The sequence below is a fragment of the Pleurodeles waltl genome, chromosome 7, assembly GCF_031143425.1.
Source record: "Pleurodeles waltl isolate 20211129_DDA chromosome 7, aPleWal1.hap1.20221129, whole genome shotgun sequence".
Lineage (NCBI taxonomy): Eukaryota > Metazoa > Chordata > Amphibia > Caudata > Salamandridae > Pleurodeles > Pleurodeles waltl.
Window position 1 is genome coordinate 136876917 of NC_090446.1, and position 22376 is coordinate 136899292.

The 22376-nt window shown below is 42.5% G+C and overlaps 1 protein-coding gene across 1 annotated transcript in view; it reads right to left on the reverse strand.

The window, feature by feature from the left end:
- Positions 1-6231: 6231 nt before the first annotated feature.
- The window catches only part of COMMD7 (COMM domain containing 7), a 79615-nt gene continuing 63470 nt past the window's right edge, over positions 6232-22376 (reverse strand). Inside the window, exons 7-9 of the mRNA XM_069243396.1 lie at positions 21840-21889; positions 7096-7144; positions 6232-6418 (exon numbers count right to left, since the gene is read on the reverse strand). Coding sequence (XP_069099497.1) covers positions 6342-6418; positions 7096-7144; positions 21840-21889 — 176 coding nt within the window. The 3' untranslated portion in view covers positions 6232-6341. The remainder of the gene's footprint in view (positions 6419-7095; positions 7145-21839; positions 21890-22376) is intronic.

Consider the following 22376-nt stretch of genomic DNA (forward strand, 5'->3'; position numbering starts at 1 on the left):
TACTGCTTGTGGGAGCGAGGGAGGAGGTAGATGCAATGAGGTACCATCGCCCCTTCTATTTACGTTATGTCTCAATAGTAGGTGTGCGTTTTAGAGTGGAAAAACAGGAGTTATAAGGGGGATCCAGGGCATGAAAGGCAGTTATGTGGGTGGTTCTTGAGCTGAACATTTGCTGTTGGCGCAAATGAATGAATTATAATTCACAAAGTGCGAATAATCACTTTACCGCAGTATCCTGCAGGTGATAATTATACTGATGATACAAAAGCTAGGATGAGTAGAAAGAAAAACCCAGTGGGACCAGGAATTGTCAGAATGTTGAAGAGACAAGTTTTTAAGGTTTAGCAAAATGTGAGCTCTGATGGAATAAGCCTAATGAGTCAGGTGAGCTGTTCCAGGATTTAGCAGCAAGGTAAGTGAAAGGGTGGCTACCATGTCTGCAGTGTTTAATGCAAGATGAACAAGAAGACGTTTGGAGGAGGAACAAAGCACGTCCACTGGGAGTATGTTTCTAAAAGCGAGGTTTTGTGAATAATACAGATGGATTTAACTGAATACATGGATGAACTGGGAGACAGTGTAGGTCCTGAAGATTAGAAATTATTTCACGTCCAAAAGACCTAGTTCAAGACGGGCTGCAAGATTTTGGAGATGCTAAATGTGATGAAGCGTGAACTTGGGAGAACCAGGTAGGCCGAGCTGCTGTAGTCAAGCTTTCAAAAGATTAAAGTTTGAAAAAGTGAGTATCGGATGAGTGGGTAGGAGGAACACGAAGGCCTGAGGTATCTACAGCTGTGCAGTGTCTCAGTCAATGCTTGTCATAACCAAGTGCTTCGAGCAGTGGGCATCCCAGTCTTGAATGAAGCCATCATTGTTCATGACTGCAGTGTGTCTTCAGAACCTGGATAGGGCTGTACTTGTATGAAACAAAGTACATTAGTGGAAGGTATTGATGTCATGATACCCCTTAAATATAGCCCTCTGAACATATAAAAGAGATCCAGCTTTGGCTTCTGCTGTTGTGTACTATTGGTGGGGTTTTCATTGTGTGCTGTGGGCCTGATAATAAGGGTTATTCCACATGTTGAAGAATGACCGCGAGTAATAGCTGGAAAAGATTGTAGAGAAGCAGTAAAATGGTTTTGGAGAGTTAATCTGTTAGTACAGTACTAGTAGGTGTAATGAATGCAGTCAGGCCATCAGGCGAGGGATCCATTTTATCTTGGATGTAGGCTAAAGTCCAGCCAAATGTTCTGAAAATAGCACTGCTGAGACAGCACAACTTGTGATGGTTACCTTGCAATCTGAACACAACATGGACTTGTGTAGTGCTGCATCATGCAGAAGTGTGTGGACACGCACTCTTGTGCTGGAGGGTCACCAGTTTGAGCAAGAAGCACCCAGAGACTCTAAAGGCATCAAGCACATGTTGGGAGCAGTGCGACCTGAGCTGGCTGTACTTTTGGTGTGGTCAGGACAAACAGGTGCACTGTCCTCCCAATGGACACAAGCACAGTGAGAGCATTGGCATACGAGTGTTGAAACATGCTAGGCAACCAATGTGCTCTCAGAAATGGTGCTTCTCCACATTCACTCGGTTCCATCAGCTCCTACAAGATCCCCCACCCCCCACCTCCTCACAAGAGATGGAGTGAAAGCTGGACTCCTGGCCACCAAGTGACAGCCAAGCCTCCAGTAATTCTTGAACCTCTTTTGTTGAAAGAGATCACCCATGGCAACATTACTCATTGCATTGTAGAATTTATATAATGCCCTGGCAGAGCTACAAGGGGGTCTAGTTCCCATCGAGTAACTGGCGCCTTCAACGTGCATGGTTGGTCGGATACGAGTTCTAGTTTATTAATGTGAAGAAGTTGGTGTGAGGTGCTGAAATAGTCGCAGGTATGCTCGTCACGGAACAGCGAACTGCTAGTTGCATGAAAGCATGAGGTGTAGACGTGCATTACACGCAGTTATAGTTATGAATGCGGGGTTGGAAAGGACACGATGGAATGAAAGCGCACACACTGTCTCTGTGTGCTGATGTCTCTGAAAACCCAGGAGGGCTGGGACTGCGCCGGGTTAATGCTTCTGAAGGGGCAGAGTCACACCCATATGAAGCGGCACAAGTGTCTCGGGAGTCAAAAGCTAGCAAAGAGGAGGCAGAAAAAGACTCATCGGGTTCCAGAGCCCCTAAACGAACAGCTAAGACTGCAGTGACTTGGCAGGAATACCATGGGCCTTGGGGCAAGCAAGGGGCATGTGCCCCTGCCGTGTCTGCTGGCTGGGTAGTAAAATACAGCCATAACTGAGATTCAGTGGCCTCCTAATATTTCTGTGCCCCGGTGCCCCTGCACCCGCATCACAATTTATAGCTAGGCCCCAGAATAACCTTTGCCGAACCAGTTTCGTCAGCCGTTAAAGGAATTTAAAAAGGTGTCTGAGACCCAAAGAAACTGCCTAATGAAAAAACATAATACTCGTGATAAAATCTTCGCAAGCCTGGCGCGGCTGGGGAGTTGTGGGTAAGGTGAAGTACGCGAGGCCCTCTCGCTGCTGCGAGCGGCCAGCTGTTGAGCGCAGGCAGACGGCAGGCCCTGAAACCGCCGCTGGCCCCAGCATCGATGGCCCCCTTCCTCCGCGCCTGCTGGCCGTGGAGATTAGCGCGGTCTCTCGCGCAGCAGGAAGAGCGCCCCTGCAGCCGGAAGCGAGCTGACAGCGCTGGAAGAAGGAGGGCCACCACACAGGGTGCAAGAAATGTTTGTACCGCCACAGTTCACCGGGCTCGACCGCGCTCCAGAGGCCTTCCGCCTCCACCCCGCTCTCGGTCTCCGTGGCAGCTTCAAGCACACCGAGACGTGTATGCACACGAGGAAGTTATCAGTCCGACGCACGCGCATCGTTCCTGCCTCGCAGAGCCGAGGGCATCGCTTTCCCCCGAGTAACTGCTTCACTTTCCATCACAGGTCGGAGACCGTAACACAGGGGGAGATTTTGCGATTAATTTACCTAACACAACATGACGTGTACAACTGGTAACGATGGCAGCGAGAGGAGTGTTGGTGTGCTGCGAAAAGATTCACACTACAGAAATGTAAAATGTCTTTTAAATCATTGGCACAGCAAACCTGGAGTATTGTTTTCTGAAGGCAGCTTCAACGGAAGGATTGGAGATGAGAGAGGGAATGGCCCAAAGGAGAGGATGGGGCAAAGTCCCACTCCCTTACAGCCCTAAACCCCCTGAAAGTCTACCATCCTTATTGAGCGCTCCGTTGCCTTGCAGCTAGACTTGCCCTGCATAAACCACCCTGATACAAAGTGTGCACCGGAAACATGAAAATATAGAATTTTAAGGTCTTTAACCTGTATAGCCAATTCAAGAAGGGCAGGCATGGCAGATGTATTTAGAGGTGTTAATTTATGTAAAGTATAAACAGGGTATTTGTAAACGTTAACACCATTTGACAGATTTAGAAATAAGCAACAGTGACCAGTCAACCTTTGTGAAAGGGCCTTCATCTGCACGGCAACAAACGTTGCAGCGTTTTTAGTAACTTTTTACCTCTTTGAGATAGAGGCATTTTTTTGCTGAAAACTATAGATTATGCATAGGGCCACTGGAATTATGTGGTAGGAGAGGGCCAAATTCCGCCGCCTGTTTGAGTAAGTTATGCAGCAAGAAAAGTCAAGTTATGCTGTATAATGCGCCATATTTTGCCATACATTTAAAACCCGGATACCGGTTTAACGTCCAAATATAGCAGCAAACAACAGAAAGGTGTGCAGTGCAGCTTTGCAAAGGGCCGTCCACTGCACAACAGCACGCTGTCATCGCATTTTTAGTCATTTTTGAACTGTTGGAGTAAGAAGCACCTTTTTTTGGTTAAAATCTGCAGATAATGCGGCAGATAAATTGTGTGGCAAATCCATAATTATACGCAAATCGCTGTGGCCGCACAATTGCATGGTTACGGTGGCCTAATTATGCAGCAGAAGCAGATAATGGATTATGTGGCACACGCAGCAAATCCATAATTAAACAAAGAAAGCAGTTGCTGCAAAACTGAATAATTCTAGTGGCCCTGCCTATAAAGCACACACACTACAAACTTCACTTACTCTGGGTTGAATTCCTAAAAAACGAGAATACAAAAGCTCGGCGGCTACATCAGAGAAGTGGCACTCTGCACAGACCACACACCTGAAGTTAGGTATAGAGAAAAGTGGCGGTGGACAGATCACTGGCTGAAGGGTTTATTGTGGAGCAAGGTGGAAGCAGTGCTAACTAAGCAGAGACACAGGATTTTGAACTTTTCTCAAGCACTAAAAGTAAATGGAGGTTTTGGAGGAAGAGCGGGATGGGTGTTTTTGGTGATTTGGAGATTTTCACAGAGTATATTAACATAACGCAATTTGGAATTAAACATGGTGCCAACTATGATACTGCAGAGATTAGAAGTGATGAAAGGAAGACTTAGTTGTTTTAGCGAGCATAAATATTTTCGTCTTTTGAGCTGATCTGGGTGCTCAAGCCCGATCTCCAAGGGGCCACCTCAGCCCAGTACCCTAGCCTGAGAGTTCCCGAGTGAGTTCGGGGGGGAGGGGGCTCATGTTTCATTACGCCACTGGCTGAGAATATTCCACCAAAGCCATGTAGTAAAGAAATAGTATAATTTCATTTTCGCTCTAGCATTATGCACTGTCTGATGATCAGATTGGATTCTGCACCCGAATATTAAACGAAGCACGACCGACAAGGCATTTCTTAAGGGCAGTTCAATTAGAATTATTCAGCAATGGAGGGTTACATCGAACCGAAGGGCTAACTTAATTATGCTTCAAGAAAATTAAAGTTGAGCAGCCTAAGCAGATACATTTGAGATAGTATTATTTCACTTTTTTGTCATTATAACACCTTAACACTGGGCAAAATGTTCACTTAATTAGTACCAGTTTAATCCTTGATTGCAGTAATCCGCAACTGAAAGGTGAGCAGTTAACCTTTGCAGAGTGCTATAACTATTTATAATCTGCAAATTATGCAGAAGATAATGGCTTATGTGACAAGTACACTAACATCATATTTATGCCAAAAACATAGTTTTATCCTTATCACATAATTCAGTTGCCCTTGCTTAAGTCTGTCCAAAACCCTACGGTGACTACAGTTTGTGACTTCAAAGAGATAGATAGAGAAATAAAGCAAGCACAGTCTCCCACGCTTGTTCTTAATTTAGCTCCGGGGGCATAGACATTTTACTACAAAAAAAAAGTAAAAAATTGGAAGGAGCGTCACATAGGCCCCCCCCACCCCCCTCCAAAGGCTTTTATATGCCCTGGGGCCACCACCTCCCCGGGGCTATAGTCCAATAAATATATAGGGTGACCTTCTCTGTAATCCCAGAGCCTCCTCCCTGCGGAGTGCTTGGTCCTCTGCTCGGGCCCATTCCTTGAAAGCGGTTTCCCAATGGAATACCACTGAACCTGTTTTCCATGTCATAGCAATCTACCCGTTGGACCTTAATTCCTAAATATAGAAAACAATTGCCCACTTTCTTGGGTTTTGGCCGGAGGAAGGATCCGAACAAGCATACTTCCAAGGTGCACGGCATGGTGTGGCCGAGCATCTCTGCACCACAGATGCCCAAAACTCTCGTACATGACGCAGGACCAGGTCATGGGAGAAAAATCCTCCTTCGCAAGGGCACAATAGGGACAGCATTTAACCTCTCCCCATATATCACAGTGAGTTTCTTCTAGGTGAGGTAGGTCTGTTGGAGGTAATTAAATTAAATGACTTTAAAACGAGAGACTGACTCTCTGTGGGTAAGCCAGTATCCTTGCCCATAACAACAATTTATTTATGTACAGTTACAAAATAAAAATAAAATAAACATCTAATACAAAGCAGTGCCCATTGTTAGCTGCCCTTTGAAGAAAACTGTTTTCTCAAGATACTACCCCAAAATAAACATCTAAAATTAAAGTACATAAAACAATAGCTTTCACTATGTTCCTATATTGCCATCTTAGAGTCCTGGTCATATGTAGAAAAGACTTTGTCTTACATCTCGTGGGGTTATGTCAACAGAACAAGTTCATGACTGTATTGGACCGTATTCTATAGTATCTATCTATCTATCTATCTATCTATCTATCTCCCACACACACAGTCTACTGACAATCTCCCCATCACAAAGAAAAACGTTCATCTATAGGAAGTAGGAACAATTGTTTTAAGAACTGACTTTAATTAATAAAATAACACTGATTCAGAACTGTGCAGCACAGACAATTGGATTGGTGGGTCATGGCCTGACATCACAAATGGTGGCACTATTTCAGCTGAGGCACTCCATGCTGGTCTTCACACGCTCCATCTCATGCAGAAAGTTGTAGAACTGGGGCAAAGTTAACTCTAAGGAGGAGGAGGAAAACTTGCAATTAGTTTACATCAACAAAAGTCCAAAACTTCACCCAACCCTAATGTGAACCCAGCCTCCTCGCCCCAAGTTATCCACATAACCCGCTCTGGAAGAGAATGTCATTAAGAGCTGTCCTTTCTTAAATCAAATTTACATCAAAACCATCAGCATGACTTAAAATGTTCACCCTATAACATTCCAATGACAGGTTCCAAGGATGGGGTATAGCATTAAGGCTTAAAAGAAAGGAAGAGCTGTTCTCCTGCTACTGGAGCTGAATCGGGGACCTGGAACACATTAGTGGCAAAGCAGTAGTTTCCATTCATTTGCACTTTCGCGCACTAGCTGCTTGAGGATGAGATCCTGTCTGGGTATTTTCATTTCTTCCAGCACCTCCTTCTGGGGGAGACTGAGGTCAATGGGCCACTCAAAGGGCTAGCCCTGGAAAAGAGGCATATGCTGCCATAGATTAACTATTTGACAACTGTCACAGAGATAGTATTCCTGTTATGTAATGCATGGTGGGTCCTTCAGATGGGCAAGGCTGAAAAAATACCTCCCATTTATCCGGTTCTCCTGAATCCATCCAATGACTCCGCCCAGAGCCCACTCGAACCAAGGTACCACCCCCCGCCAAAGCATTGACTGACACGTAGGGATCTCTACTCACCAATGTACACATTTTCATTTTTGTTTCCTTTTTTAACCACCAACTTCAACTGCAAAAAAAAAAAATCACAAAGTTATAGAGAGGCCAATGGGACATTTAATTCTTGTGTAGGGCACTGTTCTGTGGGTCCAGACGCTAGAGTCCTTTTTGGTCATTGAGTTTAGAGGTCCTCCTCTGCTGCTGCATTTTAATTATAATCCTGCATGGTTTTAATTTGCACCGTGGTTATGTTTTACCTTGTGCAGTGCATAGCCCAACAGTTCTTTTTGGAAAGTTTACACTCTAACAACTACCCCTAAAATAAAACAAATAAACAACATCAAGGACTTAAGCAAAAACTTTATATGTGGGCCAGTGCCCTTGCAAACATGGAAGCGGTGGGTACTGGACTGTTGTATACAGTCCTCAGATCCCGCAATGTTAAGCAATTTCTTTCCTGGTACCATCATCACCACTGGAAAAGGTGCTACAGGACCCACAGTGGTTGAATTAATAATGAAAGTGTCTCCCCACATGCCCCTTCCTTCCTTCCTTCCTTTTTCCTGTACTCCTCTCCTCCAAGAATTTGACCACACAGTATCGTCAGCAAAGCACTGCAAGATATTCAAATGGCTCCCCACAAACACCAGACTCACAGTCACCCAGGCCCTCATCACCAACAGAAGACTACAGAAACACACACTGTTGGTATCTCAAACTAGCTCATACCAAGACTGAGTACGAGAACGCCGCCGCCAAACGCATCCTCGCAGCGCACACACTAATCCCCACTTCAGACAGCTACGCTGGCTACCCATCCAGAAGCGCTGGCAATTCAAGCTGCTCATCCACACCTACAAAGCCCTCCACAATGCCGAACTTGCCCACCTCAACCACTGCCTTAACTTAAACCATCCAGGTAGGCAACTGCGCTCAGCCACATTCTGCCTCACCCAGATATCTTGCATTTGCATTAGCAAAACAGGAGGACGCTCTTTTTCCTACATCGCTGCCAAAACCTTACCCATCATATCAGGACCTCCCCATCACTACTTGAGGTCCGCAAGAAACTGAAGATCTTGCTGATCAACTAGGAGCTCCAATTGGCCTAGACATCTGCTCTTGTGGCTGGACACCACCTAGGGTGAAAAGGGTGCTATACACATCCTCATAACCTAAGGAGCAAAAACATGGCACAGTATCAAGACTGCTCTGTTGTAATGCCTTATACTCCATTCTAACTGCCAAAACCATTACAAAGGCTCAAAACATATAAACCTGACATATTGTGAAAAACGGAACACATCACCCTCACTTTTCGGCACCGCCGGTTATCTGTAAAACAGTGGCTACAACCAAAGGTCCTTTGCATTACCCACCAGGTATTGAATGGGAGAGCCCTAATCTACCTAACCAAAATCACCCACATTTACCAGCTGACCACTCAAGACCAGCCTCTAACAACCTGCATACCATTCAATGGTGGGGGGATTTCTTCATTACCAAGGATATATACTTTCTGGTTTAAAAAAGATTTCCTAAAATTTGTACAGGTCTGAAAACCTACCTCCTGCAAAATGCTTTCTGCCTCAACCAATCTTGACAGATATGAACATGCCTCACGCTATATAACAAATGTTACTGATGAGATGTGTTACTCCTAACAGGAATATCCCCACTTTCAGCACTTAGAAAAGAATGCAAAGTGATAGTTATTTACAAAAATATTTAAAAACCCATATTTCCTGCCCACCTTTCCACTTCTCTTGCCCATCAGTGCCTTGAGGAAGCATAAGTAGCAGTAGTGCTGAAGAAGCAGCCAACATGGCAAGACTTGGTAGGACATTTATAAAACGCCTGAGTTGGCCCGAACAACCTAATCACTTTGTTCACTAATGAGGGTCAGTGGAGTGGGAAAAATAGTAGCAGCTAGATAACAGCAATCTCAGACATGGCCACCAGCATTCAAGGGTATGTCCACCATTGATGTATATGAGAGAGGGTACTGGGCTTTGCCTCCCTCGCTTTCCAATCACTTCCGGAGGAGGATCAAATTCCAAAAGAAGGTATATTACGTCATGAGAGAGGGTATACACGGTCTATAAAAAAGATTATTTTAAAACAATTTCCATCTCGAGAAGAACAGAATAAGAATAGTTTTGTAAATTATTTATATTCCACAGTAATGGGTCCGGTGACTTCCAAGCATCCCTAATGTGTTCTAATCGCCAGCACATGCTCTAGCCGGCAAGAGTAAAGGGCCTTACTGGACGATGTAAACGCTTGTGATCTGGAATCCCATTTGAGGACCCCTATGCAAGACAAATGCCGAGTCTGTGCCATCTTGTTCATGTGACTGGCACTCTGCTTGAACCATTATGCACCAAGCATCCATCTTTCCCCCTGTATGCATGAAGTGTAAGGGAGAGGAATGAGAGATGGAACACAAACTTATATCAACTGGCTCAACACACCAACTAGGATTTTGCAGCCTGGGATGGCAAACTTAGCATCAAAAAGAAGAAAAAAAAACTTGTGGTTCCAAACCCCAGCATTTGTGCTATTTTTGTGGTAGGCAGAAAATGTGCCTAGTCACAGTCTACAGTACCCAGCAGCACCGTGCCTCGGAATCGAAGGATGTCGGGAGCCAGATCGTGCAGATTTAAATTTAAAAACTCTGCTGGCATCCGACAACCCCTATTCCAAAGAAGTACAGGGCAGCAGAGTGGTGAAATGGGAGGAAATGGTGTGGCGCAGGGTGAGATGAGCGTATTTGGATGAAGGCACCGAGAGAAGTGTTCCGGCTACATGAGTCATGGCAGCAGAACAGGCACAAGGGGCAATGGTGCCAGGTGCAAGAGTCAAAGGTCAGTATGTGGTTGTGAAGCAGAGAAGATATGGGGTGGTAGGTCCCATATGACAAATTAATGTGGGGAGGGAGAGGCCCTGGGCAGTTTTTGTGGGCACTTTTGTAAACAATTGTGGGTTCTTCAGCGTTTTTATTTATTTATTTATTATTTTTTTGCAAATCACAAAACTGCTAAATCCTAGGAAGTCTAACTTAAGTGAATGATTGAGCCTGGACTGCAGTGAAGCAGATTGCACCTCCGACTACGGATTATGTAGAGCTGCTGCCACGATTGCCTGTATTCAGTCTAAGCTGCAGACATGGACTGTATACAGGCAACTATGGTAACGTTTTTTTGGAGTGTCCATCTAGGAACGATGACGTAGTAATGCTCAGGCATACACAGGAGAAATCCAGACAAGCTAAAGGGTGCTTGAGGGACAAAGGAATCAACTGAGAACCAAAGGAGTGCATTAATTATAGGCATCTAGAGCGAAAAGCTATTTAGGGTCCACCCAGTAGCTCCCAGATTTTCATCCCCGGGGAGGAACAGGATAGGAAATACCCTAATGGTCCAAGTGTCGTCCATGTCATGCACTGGTCACTGACAGCTATCCGATGTGCCCTGCCAGGTCCACCTGGGACCAGCACAGGAGCACCCCATGACATGCAGAGGAGTAAAGGATACTATCGTAAATTATCTGTAGAGCTAGTTCAGAATGAGAGAGTAACTTATAGGGATTTACAAGACAAATGCAGTGCATAGATAATGCTCTTTAGAGTCGATCCAGAAAGATGTGGCTCGTGGAACAGAGCTGACTATGACCAGGGCGACAAAAATAACTCACTTGTTGGCCAACAGAGTAAAAAAAGGCTAGAAACATCCCGCAAGTAATGGGCGATGATAGAAACTCCCAAATGCTCCCTCACGATGTCGCCAACACCTTTGCCCATCACTACACAACATTATACAAAGCACCTCTGTTTGGGACATTCACTACCCTGCCAAAATATCTTACTCGTATCTCAATGCCAAGGCTATCAGCGAAAGATCTAATGCCCTTAAATGGACAACTAACTACCAGTGAATTAAATGAAGCAATCTAACAACTGGCATCCGGCAGGACTCCATGCACAAATGGCCTCCCTGACAAATTTAACAAATGCCTTAGTTAGCCCTTGACACAACCACTCCTAGACATGTTTGAGTAAGCTAGAACTCGAGGGTCTCTACCCTCAAATGTGCAAACCCCTTTACCATCCCAAAGGCTCACAGACCTCCAAACAAGTGCAAATCATATTGCCCGATCTCACTGAAATATTGAACCTAAAATCCTTGCCAAGTATTAGCACCTCGTCTGACACTCCTGATGAAAGCGACTGTGTCAACCAAGCCACTAAGTACAACATTAGGCGAGTCTCCCATGTCATTACATTAGGTCATACCCTAAACCAATCTTTGGCGCTACCTTTAATTGACTTTCAGAAGGCCTTCCACACACAAAAGGTAATGGGAGAATACTTGCAATAAGTCTAACCACTGGCAATCTCTTGGGGTAGCATTGCAACCCATCATTCTTTTGTCCATCGTGACACCTTGGAATAGACCCAGCCATATGCAAATCAGTCTTGACCCTGCTCCAGTAGGAACAGACCAGCCTGAACTGCCAAGCCAGGTCCTCTCTGAACTGGAACACAAGCAACCCAAGATCGGTTTCACTCTGATTTGCGCTCTTCATTCAGGTGTAACTTGGTTCCAGTGGCACAATGAGCAAGGGACCCACGTCTGGGCATGCCCATGGCCACTTAGGGCAGTCCATTACACACACCAAAGGTAATGAGCGAATGCTTGCAGTAAGTCTAATCACTGGCAATAACTCTGGGTAGCATTCCAACCGGTCGTTCTTTTGTCCATCATTCCACCTCAGACCAAATGGCCTTCAACAGTCTCAAAAAGCTCTCTTCTCTCTGACTTCTAGGATATATAGGTTTCGGAACAAACTTTGTGGCTTATAGTTAATTGCTTTACCATGGACTCACAACCGAGTTATGATGGAAAGGGATATATCCAGGCTTTTCCCACTTAACAGTAGGTGAGAGAAGGATGTCTGCTGTCTCTGCTGCTGTTCGTTATTGCGACTGAACCACTGGCTCATGCCCTACAACAGAATAAGTGGGTGACAGGGTTTAGATTAACTGAGTGCTTGGAGGACAAAGACTAACTTTACTTGAACGATTTCCTCATAATCCTGAGCAACCCGACGGGCTCAGGCCCACTGCAATTCAGTCACTGGCTGAGTTTGGCACTTTCTCAGGTCGCACAACTAAGAGGTCCAAATCTAGATTGTTTTCTCCATGCCTGGAAAATGATTACCGTTATTGGACGACAGAGGATTAAGAGTTGATAAATGTAGCATTAAATATCTACACGAATACCATTCATGCACTGAAGAAGCAGCACATGCGGTCAATATCTTAACACACAGCATTAGATGCCCTTACCTTTTTTCAAACTTGGAAGGGTGGCCCTGCTGAGAATGATTATTCTCCCATAAATTGTATACATAGTACATAACTACCCCTTTCCTCTTCCACATAGCTTCCTACATAATCTTACTGCTTATGTTTGATTCTTCCTCTGGAAATGTGGCCTACCTTGAGTTTCACTTGCTAAGTGTTACAAATACATCAAACCTCGAGTTTCACTTGCCAAGTGTTACACGTCCATCTGTGATGGAGGCATAGCCATGATCAATCCCAGTTCTTATTATAAAGCTACCCACCTGATCATCATTAATGAGTGGTTATACTCCTCGCAATTGGGAATGAATACATATTCCACTTATGTGGCTGAATTATGGGCTATAGGGAAAGGTTCCCCAACACTGATTTTATATGGCAAGAGACTTTCGCCTGCAGTACCACCTGTGGTGATAGAGGTGTGGAGATCCTCAAATCAACAAATTAGATGGAATGAGAAATTGACAGGCCAAACCCCTCTATGGATGGGTAACATTCTATCTCCTTCGGGTCATAGCACTGGAAAGTTTTGGAGGATGGGATCAACTGGGAATCTCCCTGCTGGGGGACGTGGCCCTTCTTAGTATCTTGAGGTATTTCTATGAGCTGCAGGATGAATTTGGTATTTTAATTTCATAACTCTACCCATGTCTCAAAGTCCACCATGCACTTAATCCACACCTTGCACCACTGGAGGACCTACTTGAATCTGCTCCTCTTGAAGTCTAGGCTCGCTGGCATGGGGAAAATATCCACCTTGTATAAGAATCTAGTTTTGAACTCCTCCATCATCTTTCTTAGGCTACTTGAGGCTTAGAAGGGGGATACTGGTCAGCTGGACAACAATGTATAGATATCGGCACTCATGGCTCCTAAAGGGGGACCCATCTCAAATAGATGGAGACTGATCCAATTTAAATATCCCCATTGAGTGTACCTAACCCTAACCAGACTCTGGTCTATGCATCAAGGCCCGGGGCCGGAAGGTGTTAGATGTCTAGAGGCATTGGGTGACCTTCTGCATACCATCTGGTCTAGACCGGTTCCAAGACTGTTCTGGAAGGGCATAAACTGCACAATCCAACGGGTGCTCGGCCATCTTATAGACTTGAATCCCAAATGTACACTTTTAAAAATACTTGACGAGTGATTAACGAGAAATGAAAAAATCTCTAACATGACTGGGTCTCACTGGGTAAATGAGACATTGCTCATGACAGAAGGAAACAAATGTCTCATAGCTTGACTCATTGGAAAATGGGCATGGATGAAAGCTTCATTTCAGAAATCCCTATCTATGTATCTATATGGTGTCCCAATAACCATAATGGTGATGGGACCTACAGTTTCTGCAGATAACACGGGTATGGTAACATGCATGTGAGCGTCCGCATTGTGTAGAAGGGGCTTTTTGTGACTTGATTCACTTGTGGGACCAGGGGATGGCTAAAGTCAAAAACCACTTTGCTTTGTTAGGAATCAATGGTGGGAATATGTAGGGCCTTGGACCAGTTAATTGTAGTGAATGACTGTTGCAAAGAGCACATGGCCAAGCCCTAACCCCACTCCCTGACAGTCACACCCACTGATTTCCATATCATTCCCTCTCCTGTTTAAAGCTTTACCTACCAGCTGCCATCTTGCCTCTCTGGTTTAAATGTTCTTTACTTGGAAACTGGACCCTTAATACCAACCTACATGACTTTTTCTGGTGAGATTTAGAATTTTGTGAAAACCACATACAATTCACAAATTTACTTAATCACTTTCTTCATTTTACTCCATATTGTCCTCTACCCTACTTCCATTTTCCATCTTTCCTGTCCGATCTCAGCACCTTGCAGCAGCTTTGGGGTCACATAAAGTGCTGCACAAGCAATTAATATGATATAATTATGAATTATCACTTCTGCTATTTGTGCTTGCAATTTTCACCACGATTCAAATCACAAAAAGCGAGAGGGCAAGTCAGAAAGGTGTAACTTGATCCAGGCTTGCACTGAGGGCCAATGTTCATACAGAATCGTCTAAAGCTGCAGTCAGGATGACACACAACTTTAGTTCCTGCACCCGACTGTAACATTTTCTTCTTGTCCTTGTAGAGAAAAGATACTCTTCAAGTAACTTCCAAATTCACTTTTTATTGAGAGCAAGCGGTTCAACCTCTCATGTTCTCCTCTTCCCTGTCTCCAACCGCCACTCCCCCAAAATCGCATTCCAACCCCGAATCTCCCCACCTCATTGCTACGTTACTATTGAGCCTGTAGCTTACATAACAGATATCATCATAGTTAGATACCACATTTCCCCTTTTTCAACCAACCAAACAAAATAAATTAAAAGCAACACTCTTGCAATTTACAAATTGACAATACTGCATATTTATAACATGACCCAATAAATGTACTATATATTTTTTCCTATAATAAATATCAAACTTAATAACATGCTATAAAGTTCTTCCTAACTCATCACAAACTCATTATATTTCATTGAAACTTTCACATTCCTCCCCAACCGCGTAAGTACACATTTCTCAACAGGAATAGATACGGCATTCTCACTCTCCCTTGGATTAGACCCAATGTTAGAATTTTCAACAACATTACCAGCATTACAATTTTTCTCAATCACATCCTCCTACAACCAACCATTGGTATGATCACTGTTCAAATTCTCGAATACTTCCTTCCCCCAATCTAAAATCTTGTTGCATCTTGACAGTCTACAAAAATGCCACACTTTCTCATCACTTATTTCGAAAACACCTCCTTAACTTGCATCAGTTTGGTAAATTTACTGACAACCTTTCCTAGTTTTATGTCCTACTCTAACGCTCACCCACTCACCAGGTTCCAGTTTAACATCCTTCACCCCATGTTTCCTGTAAAGAACTATACCCCGTTAATGTTAGAGTGATTCTGTATGCCCAAATAGTTTTAGCTACTTCTCTCTCCCAATCTAATCCTGTATTTATGGCTGCTTGAATACTTACCATTATGACTATTAAATCTTTCCACTACCCCATTCCCCACAGGATGATAGACTGGGGTATGTTTCCCTTTAATGCCATTCCTGATCAGGAATGGCATTAAAGGGAAACTGTGAATTCAGCTGTGAATTGTGGCCCATTATCACTAATTATACTTTTGGGAATTCTCTCTCTCAAAAATATTCTCTCAAGAAATGAAATAACTGTTTTGGTATCAAATGCATCGTTAGTTTCTATTTCCGGCCATTTTGAATAATTATCTATTGCTCCTATAATGTATTTAGTTACTCCCCATTCATTCAAAATAGGACCGCTATCTATCTATACTCAATTCTTCCCAAGGATTTTCTGGAATTATATGTTCTCCTAATGGTGGCCTAAATGTAGATTATGTTTTATCGGCACTTGCAAACACCAGAAAATTTCTGACCATTCTCTCCGCCTCAATATCAATACCTGGCCACCAATGAACTGATTTAACTCTTTTCTTTAACTTAAAAATGCCAATGTGACCTTCAAGGCAAATCTCTAATATCTTGCTTCTTAATCCCTTAGGCGGGACTAATCTTTCTCCTCTTAAAATATATCCTGTATCATTAAGAGATAACTCATCTCATATTTCCCAAAGTTGTCTACATTCACCCTGCAATTTACTTTCCTCTACCCATCCTTTAGTTTAGTTATAAACTCCCTTCACTTGAGTCAAACACACATCTTTCCCATAGTTCGATTTCCATTCATCCTCTAGAATAGCTGTACAGTTTTCCAAAACCATAGCCACATAATATTCATCCCATTCATTCTCCTCATGTATAGTATCTTCATCCAGTGGCAACGGTGATCTACTCAAATAATCAGGAACCTTATTTTTGTTACCAGGTAAATATTCTACATCGTATACAAAATCTAACAATCGGGATGTCAACCTAGCTATTCGTTGCGTAGCCCTATTTACGTTACTAGTTGTCAAAACCTTTACTAAAGGTTTGTGGTCAGTACGTAATTTGAATCTGGAATCCCATACATTCTGCCTGAATTTCTCCATACTCCAAACAGCTGCCAACATTTCCTTTTTAATCACCAAAATGTTTTCCTCACATGGAGTTAACAAATGGGAAGCATACGCTATAGTACATTCCTCATCCAAATTATTTAGCTGTGTCAACACCGCACCTAAACCCTTGCTACTTGCTTCTGTGGTCACAATACTATACACGCTGGTATCAAATCCATGTAAGGGTACAGCAGAACATATATCAGTTTTAATGTTCTCAAAATCCGTTTGAAGTTCCTTATTCCAAATAAACTCCTCTCTTATCTTCAGCAATTGTCTCAACCCATGCGTTTTCATTGCGAAGTTCTGTACAAATTTGGAATAAAATTCCGCCAGACCCAGAAACTATCTAAGTTCTTCCTTCGATGTAGGAGCTGCAGCATTTTTCACAGCTTCAATTATTTTGTTTTTCGGAAGAATGCCATCCTTCCCCACTTCATGTCCCAGAAACGTTACTGAATTTACTGCAGTTTTGCATTTCTTCAATTCAACTGTCAATCTATTGTCATTCAGTGTTCTCAATACTGCCTCTAACTTGCTATAATATTCCACTTGATCCTTTCCCATTATTAAGATGTAATCTTGGAACTATGTTACTCCATTAAGCCTCTTAAACAGTTTGTGCATTAACCATTGGAACACAGCCACTGCTGACGCCAACCCAAACGGCACGCGCGCACACCTGCAACAACCAAAAGGTGTGACAAATAAGGTTAGGCTTCTACATTCAGGATGTAATTCTACCTGATGGTAAGCTGAAGTCAAGTCTATGGTAGAAAACCACTTCACACCCTTGGTTTGTGCCAAAAGCTCATCAATCTTGGAAGCGGATGTTTCTCCACTACAATATTCTTGTTTAAGTCTCTCAAATCGATGCATAGCCTTAACTGTCCATTACATTTACTTGCTACCACCAGAGGTGCCAACCATTCCGCACTCTCCACAGGTTCTACAATTCCTTTCTGTTCCAATTTATCTAATTCCTCCATTACTCCTCTTTTTATCCCCAAAGGTATATTCCTTGCTTTGTGACATATTGGTATAGCTCCTTCCTTTAGCACGATCTTATGTACATATCCACAAAATTTTCCTACCTTGCCAGAAAATACATTGGGAAATGTTTCCACTATTCCTTCTCGTACTATTACTGACTCATCCAATGACAAAATTTGTTCTTTACTGTTAGGATTCAGAGTTATGCGTAAGTTTCCTTGGTCAATCCATCCTATCACGAAGGTCCCCTTTCAGCTACTTATAACATCCCCTACGATTTCCTTCCTTGAAATTCAAATGTGACTATTTTATAACTCACCATGGGAATTTTTTCACCAGTGAATGTAACGGGATGAACATCCCTAGTATTCAACTCTTCTCCTAAAATTTTTGCAAACTTTTCCTTCTATACTGATTGTTGTACAATAGTGTATGGGGACCCTGAGTCAGCTATGTTAATGCCAACTCCACCAATTGTCATGTTACACATGGGTCTCTTTTTATTTTCCCCATACACATCTAGAACTGCATCCTTTCCAATATTCAATATACTTTCCCCCGTCTGTGACTCATCTCCCTCTTCAAATTCATCCCTCTCATCTTCCAAAATACAACGCACTGTCTCCTTACTGTCTCTTCCTTTCCTTCTTCTGCATACTTTCGCAAAATGGCCCATAATTCCACAATATGAACACTTGTTTCTCATCATCGGACAATTCTTATCTCTCTCAAAATGTCCACGTTTCCACACCTAAAACATTCTTGATCCTTAATGTTCACCTTCTGTCCTCTATTGCTTCCACTCTCTTTGAAGAACTTATCAGTAGATTTCTCATTTGTCTTATATTTATAAGCATTACTATTTGACACCTTGCAAACAGATTCTCCTCCATTGTCCACCTTACATGCAGCTTTCGCACATCTTTTTGAGAGCTCAGATTTCTTTGCTATGGCTATTCTTTCTTTGAGTGGTGCTTCCCCAGAAACCCAAATTTTTTCCTGTATGCTGTCATTATTCGAATGCATAACTATTTGATCTCTAATTAAGTCTTCTTGTAATGCTTGAAATTTACATGTTATCACCAATTTTATTTAAGGCAGATACATATTCTTCAATTGATTCTGCCATATTATGTTTCCTCTGAAAAAAAATTATATCTGTCAATAGCCACCATACTGTAGGTTGATAGTAAGTATCCAGATCTTCTAAGGTGTCTTTGAATGCATCACTGGTCTCTTCCGTTTTTTGTTTCTTCTCCATTTGGGTATATAAACGTAACCTTTCTGGTCCTAAACTATGTAACAATATGTTTTTCTTCCTCTGAGAAGTAAATTCTTCTCCATATTCATCTTCAATTGCCGATAAATAGTTGCTAAAGTACTCTTTCCAATCTGCCCACTTTATCTTTGGTTCTCCTGGATGTGGAAGAAATGGTACAGGTGATGGTAAGCTTAAATTCTGCCTTGTTATTTAATGTCATCCTTTTATTTATCTTTTTTTTTTCTTGGTTAAGTAGATATATTCCTTTCAGCATGTAAATCAGAACAATTACTATACTTTCTCCACTAGATGGCGTGTATGTATAATTCTTCCACAAATTGTCGTAGATTGTATGGAAAAGATAGCAATCCAAATGCTTCGTAGCTGCTTGGTAATGTGTGCTAACGCGCATGGCTAAACACTAGCGTGCTTAGCAACCATTCATGCGCTATAAGTCATGCTCACAATGAAATATTTAAACCGGTCTGTGGCTAAATCAACTTGTAGGCTTACCGCAAGCGATTGCTGTCGCGTTGACCTTTTTTTTTTCTCTTCCTTCCAGACGAGTATCCGATGATCCGTTCAAAATACAACAGCACTTCTGCATTCCGCTTGCTCTCAGCGGGAAGTGCTTCAGTGCTTCCAGGTCCTTCTTTCCGCACTCTTCGCCAATTAGTAGAGAAAAGATACTCTTCAAGTAACTTCCAAGTTCACTTTTTATTGAGAGCAAGCAGTACAACCTCTCTCATGTTCTCCTCTTCCCTGTCTCCAACCGCCACTCCCCCCCCCCCCCAGCTCGCATTCGAACCCTGAATCTCCCCTTGTTGTTACATTATCATCAAACCAGTAGCTTACATAACAGATATCATAGTAGCTAGATACCACAGTCCTAATACTGATTCAAATATAAACAAGCTCCTTTCTCTCTCAGGCCCAAGCAAATCAAAACCATGATCAGTGTACAGGACTTCTTAACGGAGCATTTCCTACGAGAAGTCCAAGTTCATTCTAATGCCATTCATCTGATTATTTTGCTTGGCTGCAATAATTTCTTGCTAATGAAGAGAAGTGCTCTGTCTCAAAACAACATGAGGCGCTCCACCAGATAATCAACAACAGCTAACATACTGTTTTGGAATTTATTACTTTGACTCACAAATTTTTCAATCGTTTTATGATGATCTGAATACGGAAATTGTTTCGATACAAACATGGCATTTGCTTTTTGTTACGAAATTAATTGTATTTATCACAATTTGGGTGTGTAAAAATCTGAATGCTTGTATTAAAAAAAATAGCAAGAGTCTTTTCTCTTAGTATGTGCGGCCTTCTGTTTCTTTTTTTGTTGCAACAATTACTGCAATTGGCTATATGTACTTATTGGTCTGGCTTGATACCTCAGCTGTTCACTGGCCTACTGTTTACAAAATACATACAGTGGATTATGGGTGAGCTTCATTCTATGCTCGTTTGGGTCCACCCATATCAGCTGTTACGTTGAGACCAGGTCATTCACATCTAGGACCAGTCCAGCGAAGTATAAATCTCTCACTGTTTACTCCCCGATTGGTGCATTACTTCACCTCCTAGGAAGTGAATCAATTACAATGTATGATGGACTATTTTGCATATGTAAAGTACCCTCAATCACACTTTCTGCCACATTAAATTTTGTATCTATTACATGATTTTTCGCTGATGGTTTTCACTTGAGGAAAGCACACTGACATGCCTAGGAATTGCATCTAACTAGTAGATCACTGAGATGTTTCAATCCAGAAGTATAAATCTCCCGCCTCTTATTGGCAGATTGGTGCATCACTTCACCTTCAAGAAGTGGCTCCATTAGAATTCATGAAGGACTATTTTACATATGAAAAGTACTCTCAATGCAAATCTAATACATGCTTTGTCCTTTAATAGCTTACAGTAAAGGAAGAGCTCGAACAAGTTTCAGCACTCCAGGTAATTACCTTACTTCTGCCACTGGGTTGCTGAAGTACAATTTTAGTTCACCCAAGGCATAGATGTCAAGGTTATAACTGAAATTAAAAAACAGATCAAATGATTCTACAATTCTTGCTTTATAATTGAGTCATATATGTTTTTGCAATAAGAAAGTAAAGAAGGCCATGCCAATTGTAAATTGATAGCTTTAACTGAAAATTCAGGCTGTGGACTAGGGGCAAGAGCCATCATATCACCCACAACAATGCGCCTCTCAGTTAATCATTCTACACCATTGATGGTAAGCCCCTCAAGCTAGGAGCAACAGTTTCTCACCACAAGTAGTGTGTCCCATTTCTTCCCGTGGTTTTAACAAGCTCCAGCGTAAAGGTGGAAGTGAGACATTGAGAATGAGCATTACGCCACTCTGCAAGTAAGTCAGGTGTTTGTGCCAATTTGGGCTGCACCATATTCCAAGCATTAGATGCTGATTTCCAGAAAGGAACTGCTTCTTCTTGCCTGACACCTCCTCGGCCATGGTTTGGAGTTAATAAAATTTAACTGGGGATGCAGCGCATGTTCTCCTATCTCCAGGTACATGTCTGGTTTCAGAGAAGTGGTGTCAGGCATGCAAGAGCATTAAATAACATTAGGATTTGTAGTTCAGCAGTAACTGAAAATCCTCTAATTTCTGGATGAAACATTTAATCAAGAGTAGAATCCGGCTACGGAATGTCCTCCAGAACACCACGCCTAGGATGAAGTTAATAAAGTTGGACATAATCAAATCCTAAATCAAAGTCTTTAGTGCCTACATTCAGGGCAATATTCCAATACCCAGCCAGCTGCCTGAAGCCAGATAGGAAACCTTTGCTCCTAAAAAACTGTCTAACTCAACATGGTACTTCTGCTGCTTTACCTTGTACGCAGGTATTGATAAAATGCACTGAGCTGATGCCAATATGAGTCTCTTGTAACACTACAGGAGGAGCCTTTGTAATCTGCTCTTTGTCTTTAGTGGGATAGAATGGTTGAACGCAGATATAACCTTTAAAGTAAAGTATTGGAAAACGTATGAGAAAATCAAAAGGTTTATGTATCAAGCAGAATGAAGGGACTTTCTGGTTAAAGAAATAAAAAATGGACTTACTTGCAAAAAGATGCTTCCCACTTTCTGCAATTCACTGCTCCCTGCAGTCACTGTGAAAGAAAGACATGAGTTCATGAGTAGATCTGCAGCAGTACAGGACAGAACGAACCATAGCTGCACTCTACAAGGACAAAAGTTTGGGAAAAGACCAATTTTCAGTCGGCGTTTTACATGTCCATGTTTACATGTGTCATGGACTACTACACAATGTTAAGCTATCTGTGTAACAAAGAGAATTGAGCACCTTTTACATAACGAATGCTGGGTTAATGTAGCCCCCAACTCCCCGCATGTCCCAATAGTCCTCTAGCTACCCATGAAGCAATTAATGAATTGCTGGTATGATATGCCCCACTTCTAGCATTTGCCAACTTCATGTGCACAGTTTGTTTGATGGATTGTGGGAGACTGAACGCCATTCATTAGAGCACATTCAAAGTAAAATGTGTAGTGTTAGGTAAGCACTCCCAGGCGCCTTTAAATACTGCTTAAAAGCTGTGTGTATTATATAACAGCTCTGCTGCAGGACCCATGTAC